Raw genomic sequence first — 14,486 nt, forward strand, 5'->3', positions numbered from 1 at the left:
AAACATGTTTTATCAAAACAATACTAATGTCTAAAAAAAACAGGTTCTAATGTGTAGGTATAGTTTTTGGCAATGATACGGGGATCCTTAAAGAAAAGTTCAAAAACAAGAGAAAACCGATCTCGTCTCTCTTATGAATACGTGTTGTCAATTTAAAAAGGTATATTGGGTTCATTTGAAACTAGGGCAAATAACCACCGTATTTGGAGTATTTAAATAAAAAGAAAACTGCAGGTACCTCAAAAATCTCCAAAATATCTATCAAAATATACACTTTGTATTAAGTAATATGGCATTTTGAAAATCACATTTGGAAGCGTTTATCTACGTAGGATCTCTAACACATAACTGTGGCGATATACCACGGATTTACAGGGTTTACAGAGGATAAAGCAATCGTTAGGTGTTATTTCCACAGTTAGATTGACATCGACTTTTACACTTACAGTCTTAAAAGCGGTCTGCACACTCTTTAAAAACATAGAAACACTTATACACGGAATGGCAATTCTTATCATACTAGCATCAATTCAGGTCACCACAAAACAAATTATTCATTTAATAGCAAATTAACCAGCAAACAAATTTGTATACTTAATCTGTTTGCTAAACAATGATTTAAAATGTTACAACAGATTGTTACGCTCGTTAACATTATCATAATATGTTCCATTTAAAGCTCATTCGTATGGATATTTCGTTGTTTAGAAGTCATCATCTGGACAAAACACCATCTCTAAGACTTTACAGAGAAGAGAGAAATCGTTATGATGCGACTTATTATCTTTGTGAGGTACATACCAAAACAATCTCCACTGGTTTTCTCACACGTGTTATTCACACAGGTAGTTGGACATCGACTGTTACACTTCGAGCCGTAAAACTTTGTTTTGCAGTCTGTAAAAACATATTGGCAAATACTGGCGATACACAAATCTCACAAATTATAATAATAATAGCTAACAGTAGGCCACACCCTGATCCTGGATGGAAATTTTGACCAATACCAACGTCAATATAATGCAACCACAGATAAACCAGTCATTTATTGAAAAGCAAAGTAGAACTCAAACAAAATTGAATTGCTTAGACGATTGGATTGCTAAACCAAAATAATTTACGTTAAACAAATGTTCCGCCCGTTTTCGTCATTCAAATATGTTCCTTTTAAGGATCCTAGAACTACTACATAACAATCGCCATCGAGAGTTCGAATCTCGGTCTAGCCCAAATGATTTTTTCTTTTTTTGCTCCTAGAAAACTTCTTTTGATTATATTTTGTTCATTTCATCTTCATTATTTACTCATTAAAGTCCCGCGGGGTAAGTTTTTCTTCTAAAACATGTTTTATCAAAACAATACTAATGTCTAAAAAAAACAGGTTCTAATGTGTAGGTATAGTTTTTGGCAATGATACGGGGATCCTTAAAGAAAAGTTCAAAAACAAGAGAAAACCGATCTCGTCTCTCTTATGAATACGTGTTGTCAATTTAAAAAGGTATATTGGGTTCATTTGAAACTAGGGCAAATAACCACCGTATTTGGAGTGTTTAAATAAAAAGAAAACTACAGGTACTTCAAAAATCTCCAAAATATCTATCAAAATATACACTTTGTATTAAGTAATATGGCATTTTGAGAATCACATTTGGAAGCGTTTATCTACGTAGGATCTCTAACACATAAATGTGGCGAAATACCACGGATTTACGGGGTTTACAGAGAATAAAGCAATCGTTAGGTGTTATTTCCACAGTTAGATTGACATAGACTTTTACACTTACAGTCGTAAAAGCGGTCTGCACACTCTTTAAAAACTTAGAAACACTTATACACGGAATGGCAATTCTTATCATACTAGCATCAATTCCGGTCACCACAAAACAAATTATTCATTTAATTGCAAATTAACCAGCAAACAAATTTGCATACTTAATCTGTTTGCTAAACAATGATTTAAAATGTTACAACAGATTGTTACGCTCGTTAACATTATCATAATATGTTCCATTTAAAGCTCATTCGTATGGATATTTCGTTGTTTAGAAGTCATCATCTGGACAAAACACCATCTCCAAGACTTTACAGAGAAGAGAGAAATCGTTATGATGCGACTTATTATCTTTGTGAGGTACATACCAAAACAATCTCCACTGGTTTTCTCACACGTGTTATTCACACAGGTAGTTGGACATCGACTGTTACACTTCGAGCCGTAAAACTTTGTTTTGCAGTCTGTAAAAACATATTGACAAATATTGGCGATACACAAATCTCACAAATTATATTTATAATAGCTAACAGTAGGCCACACCCTGATTCTGGATGGAAATTTTGACCAATACCAACGTCAATATAATGCAACCACAGATAAACCAGCCATTTATTGAAACGCAAAGTAGAACTCAAGCAAAATTGAATTGCTTAGACGATGGTATTGCTAAAACCACAATTATATACGTTAAAGAAAAGATCAATTTCAATATCACGGGGATCCTTAAAGAGAAGTTAAAAGTCAAGAGAGAACCTATTTCTTCTCTTTCTTATGAATATGTGTTGTCAATCTAAAACGGGTTCATATGAAATTATGGCAAATAGCTAACGTATTTGAAAAGTTTAAATAAAAGGAAGCTACATGTACCTAAAATGTCCTGAAAATATCTTTTCATTTCAGTAATAATTACCATAACTTTAGTATGCATATACAATACCTACACCCATCTTTGCAGCCCAAAAACAAACTTTGTTTCAAGAAATATGGCATTTTCAAATTGACATTTGGAAGCGTTTCCCTTCATAGGATCTCTAACACATGAATGACTTATCATCTTATGTATATGAGGTACATACGAAAACAAACCCCTCTCTCCTGCTTACAGGTGTTATTTCCACAGTTAGTTGGACATCGTTTTCCACACTTGCGGCCATATTCTCACAATATATTGATGTTTTTTTATAATATTACCGTACGGAATTATATTGAGACCAAATCATTATATCCAAAGATTTGAAAACTACCAAAATGTTTGCCAGGATAAAGGAACAACAATGATATTCAGAGTAATACACGGTAAAACAATTACAATGTGAAATATCTACAGCTCATTTTGAACGAGATGGGGTTTCAAAGACTTCACCAGCAGTAAAGAATAATCCAAGTTTGAACGTTGTTCTACTATTCTGTTGTTGTTGATATATCAAAACATCAGTTTCCGTAAATAAAGGTGCGTTTTTGGAACCTGTCAGAACTGTAAATGTGAAGGTCATATAAGTACGTCTTTACTGTTAGCCAAATTAAGTACTTGGAGACGGGTGTTATGTTTTCACTTTTTTAAAAAGTACCGTGCCGCTAACCTTCGCTGTTTTTGACAAATAAACAACAAGGCACACTATTGAACACACAAACTGGACCTTCATATCACACAAAGAGATACTGTATTTCCCAACAAGATTTTAATTGCGATCATAACACTTTTCAAAAGTCGTCATCAACCTGCATCGTTAGAAACACTGTGTTGTAAGTTTGCCCGTCAGCGGCATATATTTTTCACGAAAACATTTATTAAAGGAGAAAGCTCTTGTATATCAAATCAACTGCGACATGTAAACACGTAGGTGTGGAAAGTAATTACGTTACTATCAAGAAAAGAAAGTTCATGTCGGAAAATCAAAATTAGAAAATGAAGACGGGGACTTAACTAATGTATCTAATGCACTGATTTTTCACTTTACAGTACATATCGGTATGATAAAACAGTTAAAAGTATGTGCTCTTGCAATACAGTAAGTTTCTGGTTTCTTTTAACCAGGCATATTTCCGTCGGTTTTTCCTCTGGTAAAATGTCGGGTTACGTGGAACCAGGAACTCATTTGCACATTACATTGTCTGGTCACATTTACAGAAAACGGAACCAGACTCTAAGAAAGTTGTTGCGTTAAGTTCCTTTCGTGTCAGAAGTTTCAACATATGTAAACTCACAGAATGCTAGCAGTATGCAATAGGGGTTTTCAACCCAATATAGGATATGTTGTGAGGTATACACCTTAAATACATTAAGCTTATGTTTTACACCACTGAAATGTTATACTCAGGCACTATGTCAAGTGTGCACTATACAAACCTGCACAAGCACCGTCTGTCCGCTCACACACACTTCCTCCACAGGAAGATGGGCATGGAAGATTGCATTTTTTATCGTAATATCCTTCTGGACATTCTGCAGAGAATAAAGAATAATGTTACCCTTTTCAAGACTCGCATAATGTATTAATGTCTCAATATCTAAATAGATGTAAATTATAAACCTAAAATATCAAACTGTTTTGCCATATTTTGCTCATTAAACATCCAAATGCTTACATTTTTCTGAGGAAACAAACGTTTATAAAGACTGGGTACGATCTCCTTTATTGAGGGCACACAAGTGTCTTAATTTCCTTACATCTATAAATAGGGCATACAGACTTAATTTAGCACAAAAAGTCCCATCTACAATACACTGGGCATGGGTATTTCGTTAAACATATTATCCGCTAATAATAGGACGTCCAAGGGTGATCGTTGAACACGACCTAGTGGCAGTATCTAACGCAGAAAAAGACCAGCATAAATGCACTAAAAGGTGTTTTATTCGAATATATTTCCATCACAGATACTAGAGAACAAGAATACAAAGTTATAAAACCATTTATAGTTATCAACAAATGGAAAATAATAAGACAGGGAATTGGAATATCTATTATCTAGGTAAGCATTAGCAATGTACTTATGGAAATTTATCGCACAGATTAATATAAAATGTTTGAACATAAAGACAATGCATCAAAAACTATTTGAAACATTTTTACATCTGCGCTGCAACCCACTATATGAACATTACCAGCAGAAATGTATTTTATTTGAGTATGAAAGCAAAAACTCTCGTGAAATAAAACGTGGTTTACTTATGACGTCATAGATTAACCTTGTTCAATCAGAGTCTTGTCGCTTCGCTTCGGATAGCATGGACAATGCCCCTGGGTAAAACGCTCAAATGACCTAAGTTAATTATTGGCGCCAATTTTATTTAGATAGGGCTGTTCCGCCAGTGTAGTTTGAAGGACGACGCAAACACAAAACGAAGCAAATAAATAAATTATCCAAGAACAATTAACTAAAATCAAACAATTGTTCTAAAGTATAAATGAAAATATATGGATTGAACATATGACACCTTTAAAATTTTATCAAAGATACAGTATGCCAAAATAATAGCACTGCATTATACAGCTGTGCTGTCTTTCTATGATACATCGCGGTGATTAGAGGCCAAGAGATTGAAATCTAAATTAGTCTAAACTATTTTTGAAATAAAAGAAGTGGTGCGTAAAACTCCTTAATTATTGTATAGTTATTTAATGTCGCGTTGCCGATATCGTGATTTTTCAGAAACTAGTTCCCGAGGATTTCGTGCAATATTGCCACGTACAAATATCGCGCTCACGAAAATAATTTTGCATTTTGGGGATGGGATTTGTTTTAAAGGGTTTTGTTAAAATAAAGAATAATGCAATGCTGACTTATTTTCTTTTCATTATGGGTCATTAAACAGATTTATTTTCTTTTGGGTCTGCAAATATATATTCACGGAGATTATAAATCATGGTATTATAATTATATTCGCTGGAATTAAATTCGCGTTATCTTTGGGGACCGCGAAAATAGCGCAATTGGATCACCGCAATTATTACCAACTATACAATGTATGAATTTTAAATATTATAGAACTAGTTAGAAGGTAACATGATGATTTTGTAACAACATTGTCTAGTGTACACATAGATAAGCACATAAAGTTATTGTATATACTGTTATTTCTTGAGCATTATTGAAAAATAAACCAAGTTTGTTATTGAAATAAAAAAATGTAGTCTTTGCAGACATTATTGTAATTTTGCCAATAGTACATTCACTTCACGTCACCTACATCAAGCGACCAAGACATACCGTTTAGTAACATATGTGATTGCTTGTGAGGTAAACACCTTTAACAGATTAAGCATAAAAGTTACATCAGTGAATTCAGCGACTATTTCACTAAACAAACCTATACAGTCACCCTCCGTCTGATCACACCCGTTATCTCCACAGTAAGATGAACATCTCTGCTCGCATCGATATCCATGAAATCCTCTTTTACAATCTGTATATAATATGAAATACTGTTACACTTCAATAACACACATTATGTATTTATGTCACAATGTTGCGACCGACCAAATCTGTGGTTGTTCAATACAGGCTTATCTGGTTTTGCTTCCTCTCAATTTTACAATATTACCTTAATTGTTCTTTATTGTTTGAACGTTTTGACGTAGAAGATTAATAATATATGGAAGATACACTACTTCTTTGATCGTAGATCAACATCAGCATCTTACTGTCAGTACGTAATTTAAAGTAACATACTGTATATGGAGTATAAATTCCAATTCCCGTTTATATAATGAAACACAAGAAAACCCGATTTCAGTCAACCAGACAAGAGTGTTTCGTTTAATGTGACATTATAGTTCTATGATACCCTAAAGCTTACAGGGCATTTTTTGTATTACAGTTGTGGGATCGCACAACGTTACACTATGTGCAATGTGCGCACAATGTGTGCACGGTGTGTGAACGATGTGTGCACGAAGTGCGAACGATAAAAAAATTGGACTATCATTGCTTGCGCACATTTGTGCGGACGATCGACGAACGTTGTGCGATAACAATCGTGGTTGGTGTAAATTGAGGAATGGCATTACAATATATACGGTTTCGTGTTTAAACATATAAACTTGATTTTAAGTATGAGCTTATCTTTTGTCTATACTTTCTTAAATTTATAAATGTTAATTTCGGTGTTTTTTAAACGAGCTTAACCGACACAGGTAAAATAACAACAGTCTCGGCAACACAGGCAAGCATAGCCACTTTGTACCTTGACCGTAGTTTTCCCCCACCCGGGGCACTTACGTAACTCGCCAAGGTGTAAAAACCAGGTGAAGGGGAGCTATAGACCAAATCGAAAGCAAATAACAAATATTAAACGTCCAGTTGTATTTTCATAACAGTCATACGGTATCAGATATCAGCTCTATGTGTCGGACAAAGACCAGGTATCACTCCGGTCACTCATCAAATTGTTATTTACCTGTTCTGTTACCGAGGAGCCAAACCCATTCTTGACAGTCTAACGATCACTGTATACCGTGTTACACGCATTGTAAAATTGTACATAATCTCAGTTATAGAGATGAGAGAATTACCGTAATATATACAGTGTACATTATTGCATACGAGCCTTCCGTATTTTATTCATTCCGTAATATTGATTAACAAATTGAACCAAATCGCACAGTTGTGCGGAGAGAAGCGCACAACGGGGCGAACGATTGTTAGATCGCACAGTTGTGCGCACCATGTGTAGACGATGTGCGGACGGTGTGTGAACGATGTATGCACGGTATTTTTGGTGCGTTGTGCGGTCACACAACTGTAATACTCCCAACAAACAGAAATGTACTCTTTTGCGCAAACGTCATATACTCACCACCCTATATATAAACGTCTTGTTACCTATTGTGTAATGCTGAGTTGTATGCCATTTTTATCTACGATATTTATAACTGTTACTGTAGGAATATTGTTATTCATGTGTAGTAAAGCGCCTTGCAGTAATTTGGAAATTATATATGGCGCTATATAAATGTTGCGTTTTATATTATTATTAAATCAAATAAATATGTAATCATGTATCAGAAAAATAAGTTAGGACCTAGCGCTGATATCTCATCAAAGTAACTAGGAAAAGTATATAGAGAAAAAATTAAATTAGTCCAATGAGGGCCATGTGGTCCACCAGCTGCAACATCGACCTAATGGTACCAAAACACACGATATAAGGAATAGGAACATGTGCTACAAGCTCTATCAATTTCTCACAACTGTAATGTTTAGCCACAGAACAGGCTGACCATGTATTCGTATCAATTAATAGCGAAGGTATAGACAAGCACGAAGCGGAGTGTATGCTAATTTTATTCCAACGGATTTATGTATTGTTATCGACGTAGGCATTTCAGTTTGATGAAATGTTTTGGCGCATCGGTGTCTTGGGTATACACACAATAAACCCAGTTTTGTCATTGTAATTTTACAGAAAATAGGTAAACTTATGGCATCATGTGATCGAGACACAATCATTACAGAGATATGCCTATTTAGCTTTGTTTAACACGCGTTATACTATCTGTTCACAATGAACGTGAACCGTATGTAAACGGACTCAAGAAATTTGCCGTTTTTATGAAAGTTATTTTTAATCTCCATGTTGAAAGCTTTCATGTACCTTCAAATTATATCAATTCCAATGCAACTTACGAAAATTATTTGATTTTTCCTTTTATTTATTCTAAAACAGTTTTACAACAACTCGTGAACTCATATACCAACAACAGTTTATGAACAACCTACTATACAAACCTGTACAGTTACCGGAGACCTGCCCACACACCCTACTTTCACAGTTTTTTGAGCATTGTGTTTTGCATTCTTTTCCAAAGAATCCATCTGGACATTCTGTAAACAAAATAATGATCAACGTTACACTTTCTATTATATACAACATGTATTGATATAGATATGGGGACCTTCCAGATAGTTGGTAAATTTCTGCTATTGTGTCTGAGGTAATAAGTAAACACTATACGATTGTCACATATAATTGGAATAATGTTCCAATCGGTTAATCCCTTACTCGCAATTTATGCATTTTTTTCACGAAATAGACAGATCACGTACATATAATTCTATTAATTAATAGCGAAGATAAGGATGTCTACACCATGAACAGTATACAAACTACATTCTGATAGATTTTCTATTTGTAACTTTGGAAAGCATTCGGGTACAGTGTATATAAATTGTCTTTTCTTTTATGTAAACTGTTTGAGCATAGAGAAAGTACATTAAAATAAACTATTAAAAAATAAATATAAGAATTGTCAACATTGGCTAATATAAAATATCAGTGAAGATTTTACCTAATCCGGTAATTCCTGAGAGTGTCCTGAAATATGCAATAAAACAATAGCCAAGAGTGAAAGTTTTGAAAGTGCCAATGTTACTTTGCCAACAGCATATTGATGTGTAATATCATGTGATATAGACACAACCTACATTGGGTACATGTATGTCTATCCAGTATTCTTTAAGAAAATTAAAAGACTTTCCGTTTCTGCGAATTCTTAAATTACGCCGATACGTTGAACAGGGAAAGGCGGTAATGGTACTCCAAGATTGGCGTTGATAAAAATGGCATTTTGTCCTTTTTCTTTCTTGTCACAAATTTATATCAACAAGTAAATATGCCTAAGTCATAAGTCATGGCGATTTCCTTGTTTTTCCAAGCAAAACGCAAATTACAGCAATAAAGACGAATACTTCTTCATTTTCGCAGTGAAAGCATAATTTTTTCGGGTTGTTTTGCACCAATTTCTCTCGTCGTAAAAATACTTGCAGAACACTGACATTTTCACATGATAATGGAACCTTTTGACAGTAGAGTGATCTTACGATCAAATGTCAATGGCGGCAATTAATGCAGGGTCAGTAATTAAATCGTATTCTAAGCTGTTATACAAATCATAACAAATCATTATTTTATAGTTGCTCCGAAGGCACTTTTAGTCACACACTCATGAAAAACCCTCATAAGATGCAAGACGAGAACAATCAGAATATAATAACACCAGTTACGTCCTATTTCTAAGGATTGTCATAAAAAATATCATTTGTGAATGACGAAATAATATCACCGTTTGTTTGTTTAATGTCAGTACAAGAAACTCAAGTTTCATTCTTTTTCGAAAGTTATGTACACAGAATACACTTAGATAAAACTAAATTGAATTGAACTATGTATGTATGTATATCCATGTAACAGAAATATTCCAATACATAAAACATATGCAGATAAACTTACAACCCTTTCTAATTCAAAACGTTTCCCATTCATTCAAATGTGACATTAGCATTACTCGTATGTTAAGTTGTTACGACGAACATTTGTATAACAGATCACCATTATCGCGTAAATGTCAATGGGAACATTTCGTTGTCATTTGTCAGATCTTTTAATAACTTGGAAATATGTAGACAAAAACGTTTGCTTTGCTTAAAACAGCCAATCATCAACTCGACTTTATCTTAATAAGACTCATCAGTTTGGAGATATGCTTGACAACAGAACCAGCCGGTTTTGAAACTTTGCGACACGTTTATAACGCACATTGTTTGTGTAGAAAGTAAAACTTTGATATCAACTCAATTTATCAATTTCATGAATGTAACAAAAATGTTACAGGGCGAGTCCAGTCCCCTACCTTGATGAATGTCGAACAATTCTAAATGCCGCGTCAAAATGAGGCATTGCATTGTGTCATTTGGTCAGTGTGTTGTCATTGAATACTGTCTGTAGAACCGTACACGGTTCCAAACACTCACTTTGTGATAGACATGGGTGAGGTTTACGTATGTGACGTTCCCTCTACTGAGGGCTGAAATGTTACAAATGTTGTGATAAAATAGAGCTTCGAACAATATGTTTTGATGAACACTTATATAGAGCAAACATTTGACCATGTTAAGATATATGTTCTACAATACTTCTTTCTTAAAGGTACCGTGCCGCAAACATTCTTTTAGTGTAGTTAGTACATTACAAAGATAAATCGCGGGAACATTTTATGTACACTGTAAAGCAATGGCCCCTCCTCCAATATTTAGATGCTTGTGTGTCGAGATACATCCTCGATAATGAAAGGGTTTTGCTCACTTACGCGTTCTACTTACCTGGAATATCTTATGACGGAAGCGAAGGTACAAGTTAGATAAGTTTGATCTTTAAATTTACGTCAAACGAATCCCGCGACATCGTAACGGTAAGATTTGTCTGCTTTGAAGTCGGGGGTCGCTCCTCTGAAATTTTCAAAGGATGATTTTTACCTAAGACCAATCAAAAAACTATCTTGCTTTTAATTTTGCCATTGGCATATTCCAAGAATGCAGAGAGCGTAAGTAAGTGTAACTCCAGGATTTTCGAGAATCCTTCTCGATGACGGCTGGAGAAAGAGGGATGAAGGTATTCCGTCCGTAGCCACCTGTGAAGCCTAAAGTATGATTCACTCCATGCTTATCCGGAGGGTTCCACTTGACATTCGATGAGCATACGCAAGTGTAGTGGTCACTCCATGAGAATAGTGTAGTCAACATTGTTAACTGGCTCCGTAAGAGTTCATCAAGGACACTATGAGAGTTGAAGGTGGTTCACTGGCAATGTCAATATTGCTGATTATCTGTCGATAGAATGGTTCCCGTTTGAACGGTGAACATCAACTGATGATTTACACGTTTACCACTGGTTGATACATGCTAATTGGGGCTGTCGTCAAACCTGGTGGCTCAGCTTGTGATATGAGGCATGTGTTGTAGCTCGTGTCGTGTGTGTCTGCTGGTGTATAGGTATGACTAACAGTGCAGCGTTAGTATTGCGATATATACAGTGTACATTAACAATCTAACGGATAAGGATGCAAAAGTATTATGAAAAGAGAACTACTTTCCTGACTAGTCCTGTGTGAATTCTAAAGTTTTAATTCGTGCTTATATATTTGTACTTTCGTTCCTGATTATGTTTTCAAAAATATTTTTAAATTTGTGAAGATCACTTAAAATGCCCACATGTCTATTTCATCAATTGATTTGTTGCTTTATTATATGAGTAAATTATAAAAGTTTAATTTTCTTAATTCTTATCCAATTTGTTGTGAACTACTGCATTTGTTGCAATATAATTATTCATAGTAGAACCGTAATAGGTATTGGAAGGCAGTGGCATAGCATACATGTATGCTTGTATGCTCAAGCATACACTAAAATTTTCAAGATTTGTTTTAATCATATATATGTATTTATCAATTTCTTTTTTAATGATTAATCTGGACCGTCTGTATCAATCATAAAAAGGAAAGAATAAAATTTTAAAAAATCTTCTCAATAATATGTTCATAAAAAGTAGCTTTTTACTTGTAAATAATCAGACTAAAAGGATTTCCCAGAATACGAGAGATTGCCTCTAGGGCCTAGTAGAATTCTAAAAACAAATCAAGCTATAGAAGGGGGAACTCCCCCTCCTCCGGCGCTATGCGCCTCGGATGCTCGACCCCCTGTAAGCATAAACTCCGAAAAAAGTGGATACATTTAGTTTTTTAGTACCTCTTATGAAGCCATATGGGGCAAAGGTATGATTTAATGCCATCTCTGCAGGTCGGGAATCGAAAAGTCTGCTGTAACCCACTGCATGTTTAGGGGCAACTATATGTGGGAACCCCCCAGCAGAATTGGAGATTTTTCTTTAGTGACCTTTATTTGGTGGACACAAAATTGACCAAAATAAATCTGGTTTTTTTCATTGCAACATTTTGGATTTAATATTTCCACTCTACGGTCTAACAAAATTTACGTTTCCTATCGTCTTCCTTAGCAATACCTCACTTTTGATCGTTCGCCCAAGTTAGAAAGGCCATGGAATCTGTCCCCAAGACGGGATATACCAAAGTTATTAAACGTTCGTTATCTAGGGTAATGGCGACAACTGATTCACCCGTTGTCAGTATAATGTGACCGGGTGTAATGCTGTGCTGGGTGTCTTCGGCATGGTATTTCAGTAAGGCAGCACTTTAAAGTCGGCATCAGATCCGCGCTATCACAAGAAGTAGCGGTAAACACGCCAATATACCGCCTCGTGAAGAAATGCGCACAAACGTCACGCACTTGAACGCACGTCCTTAAATGACCTTAGCTGTTAAAAGGACTCTAAACCCATTACAATTCTAAACTCATTTCACTGCATGCTAATCCGGAGAAATTAACCCATTTTACATGTACCTACGATGACCATGGGAATGAGAATTACACCGGCGATTTCCAAAGAGCCGGGAATTGAGGCATTTATATTTGACCTTCAACCCCTGTTTTTCTCTCTAGGCAAGGATGAGGTACTGATGACTATTGATACCAAACCATGCCGATTTGCCCCTTTTGAATATGTCCAATTCTTTATTTTTAATAAGTTTATATTCCTTGTATTCAGAAGAATTGTAAGCATACTTTTCTTGTAAAAGAAGATTCATCAGTAATCAATAAAGAATACAATGTTTATTAGTCGGTATGTCATCTTTTCGTTAATACAAACATACACAAAGTATTGATGCATACAAAGAAGGAATGCATTCTGTCTTTTCTTATACAAGCATGAGTCCTCTGCTCGCAAAGTATCGCGCTGATGTGTGGACGAATACTGAACTTACCTGACAACTCCACCACTCGTAACATGCCGAAGAAGGCACAGAGTACCGCAACGACAATAAACGTAGGTCCAGCCATTCAGAAAAGCTGTACAGTTTCGTCCAAAACTTGGACGTTCGAGTAGAGCTCCGACAGGACGAACAGAACGAACACGCTGTGTAGTAATGTACAAGGAAATTAACTAGAATCTTCGACGGAAATTAGACATTGTGAAACTCTGTGTCATACATACACAAGTCAATGATATGTGTGGCCAATTAAAAGGAATTAATTTTCGTTCATATGCAATGCTTTGCCTCTACATTAGTTCAAAATACTTGCTACTTTCAAAAATGAATTCTGACCATTCTCTGCTGTATAATTGCAGTGTCTGCCACTGAATTGAACTCTTACAGAATGTATATGTATACTGAAAAGTTGAAAAGATCAACGCTAATAAAGAATTAGAGTTTGATCTCATTGAATACATACGACTGTTTATAACATATATATAACACTTTGTTATATTATGTTTAACGCCAAAACGATTGATGTTATTATAAAATCGAATAAAGTCAATCAACAACATTATAAGAGTTTGCTGTAGACATTCGAGAGTAACTATGTATTTTATTTACACGTTATAAGTATATTATACAAATTTAGGTTGTACAACAAATCTAGTTCCGGAACTCCGGGGATGGCCCGTTCCTCGAACACTTATAATTGAGCGTAGCGGAGTCATCCGATATTTGCCGATTGAATAGAAAAACACATTTCCGTCGTTCTTTAGATGAGTTTATGTGGACCGGAACATATGGTAATATAACTACGAGTTACGTAGAACTGTGTCGACTATCTTTATAAAGATGTAACATTATATATGAAGATGTCAACATAATATATGAAGATGTTGACATAACATATAAAGATGTAACATTATATATGCAGTTGTTGACATAATATATGAAGATGTTGACATAAGATATAAAGGTGTTGAAATAGTTTATGAAGGAGATGAAAGGTGATGAAACAATTTATGAAGGTGATGAAACTTTTTACGAAGGTAGTGACATAATTTTGACATTTTGTCGACATGTTATCACACTTTCCGATA

General features: G+C 35.0%; 1 protein-coding gene across 1 annotated transcript in view; it reads right to left on the bottom strand.

Annotated features, from left to right (window-relative positions):
• The window catches only part of LOC110445948 (receptor-type tyrosine-protein phosphatase alpha-like), a 44,010-nt gene extending 30,495 nt beyond the window's left edge, over positions 1-13,515 (bottom strand). The window contains exons 1-6 of the mRNA XM_021490844.1: positions 13,393-13,515; positions 8,507-8,602; positions 6,087-6,182; positions 4,122-4,217; positions 2,140-2,235; positions 802-897 (exon numbers count right to left, since the gene is read on the bottom strand). Of these exons, the coding sequence (XP_021346519.1) occupies positions 802-897; positions 2,140-2,235; positions 4,122-4,217; positions 6,087-6,182; positions 8,507-8,602; positions 13,393-13,468 (556 nt within the window). The 5' untranslated portion in view covers positions 13,469-13,515. The remainder of the gene's footprint in view (positions 1-801; positions 898-2,139; positions 2,236-4,121; positions 4,218-6,086; positions 6,183-8,506; positions 8,603-13,392) is intronic.
• Positions 13,516-14,486: the final 971 nt, after the last annotated feature.

Source organism: Mizuhopecten yessoensis, unplaced genomic scaffold (assembly GCF_002113885.1).
Source record: "Mizuhopecten yessoensis strain PY_sf001 unplaced genomic scaffold, ASM211388v2 scaffold2429, whole genome shotgun sequence".
Classification (NCBI taxonomy): domain Eukaryota; kingdom Metazoa; phylum Mollusca; class Bivalvia; order Pectinida; family Pectinidae; genus Mizuhopecten; species Mizuhopecten yessoensis.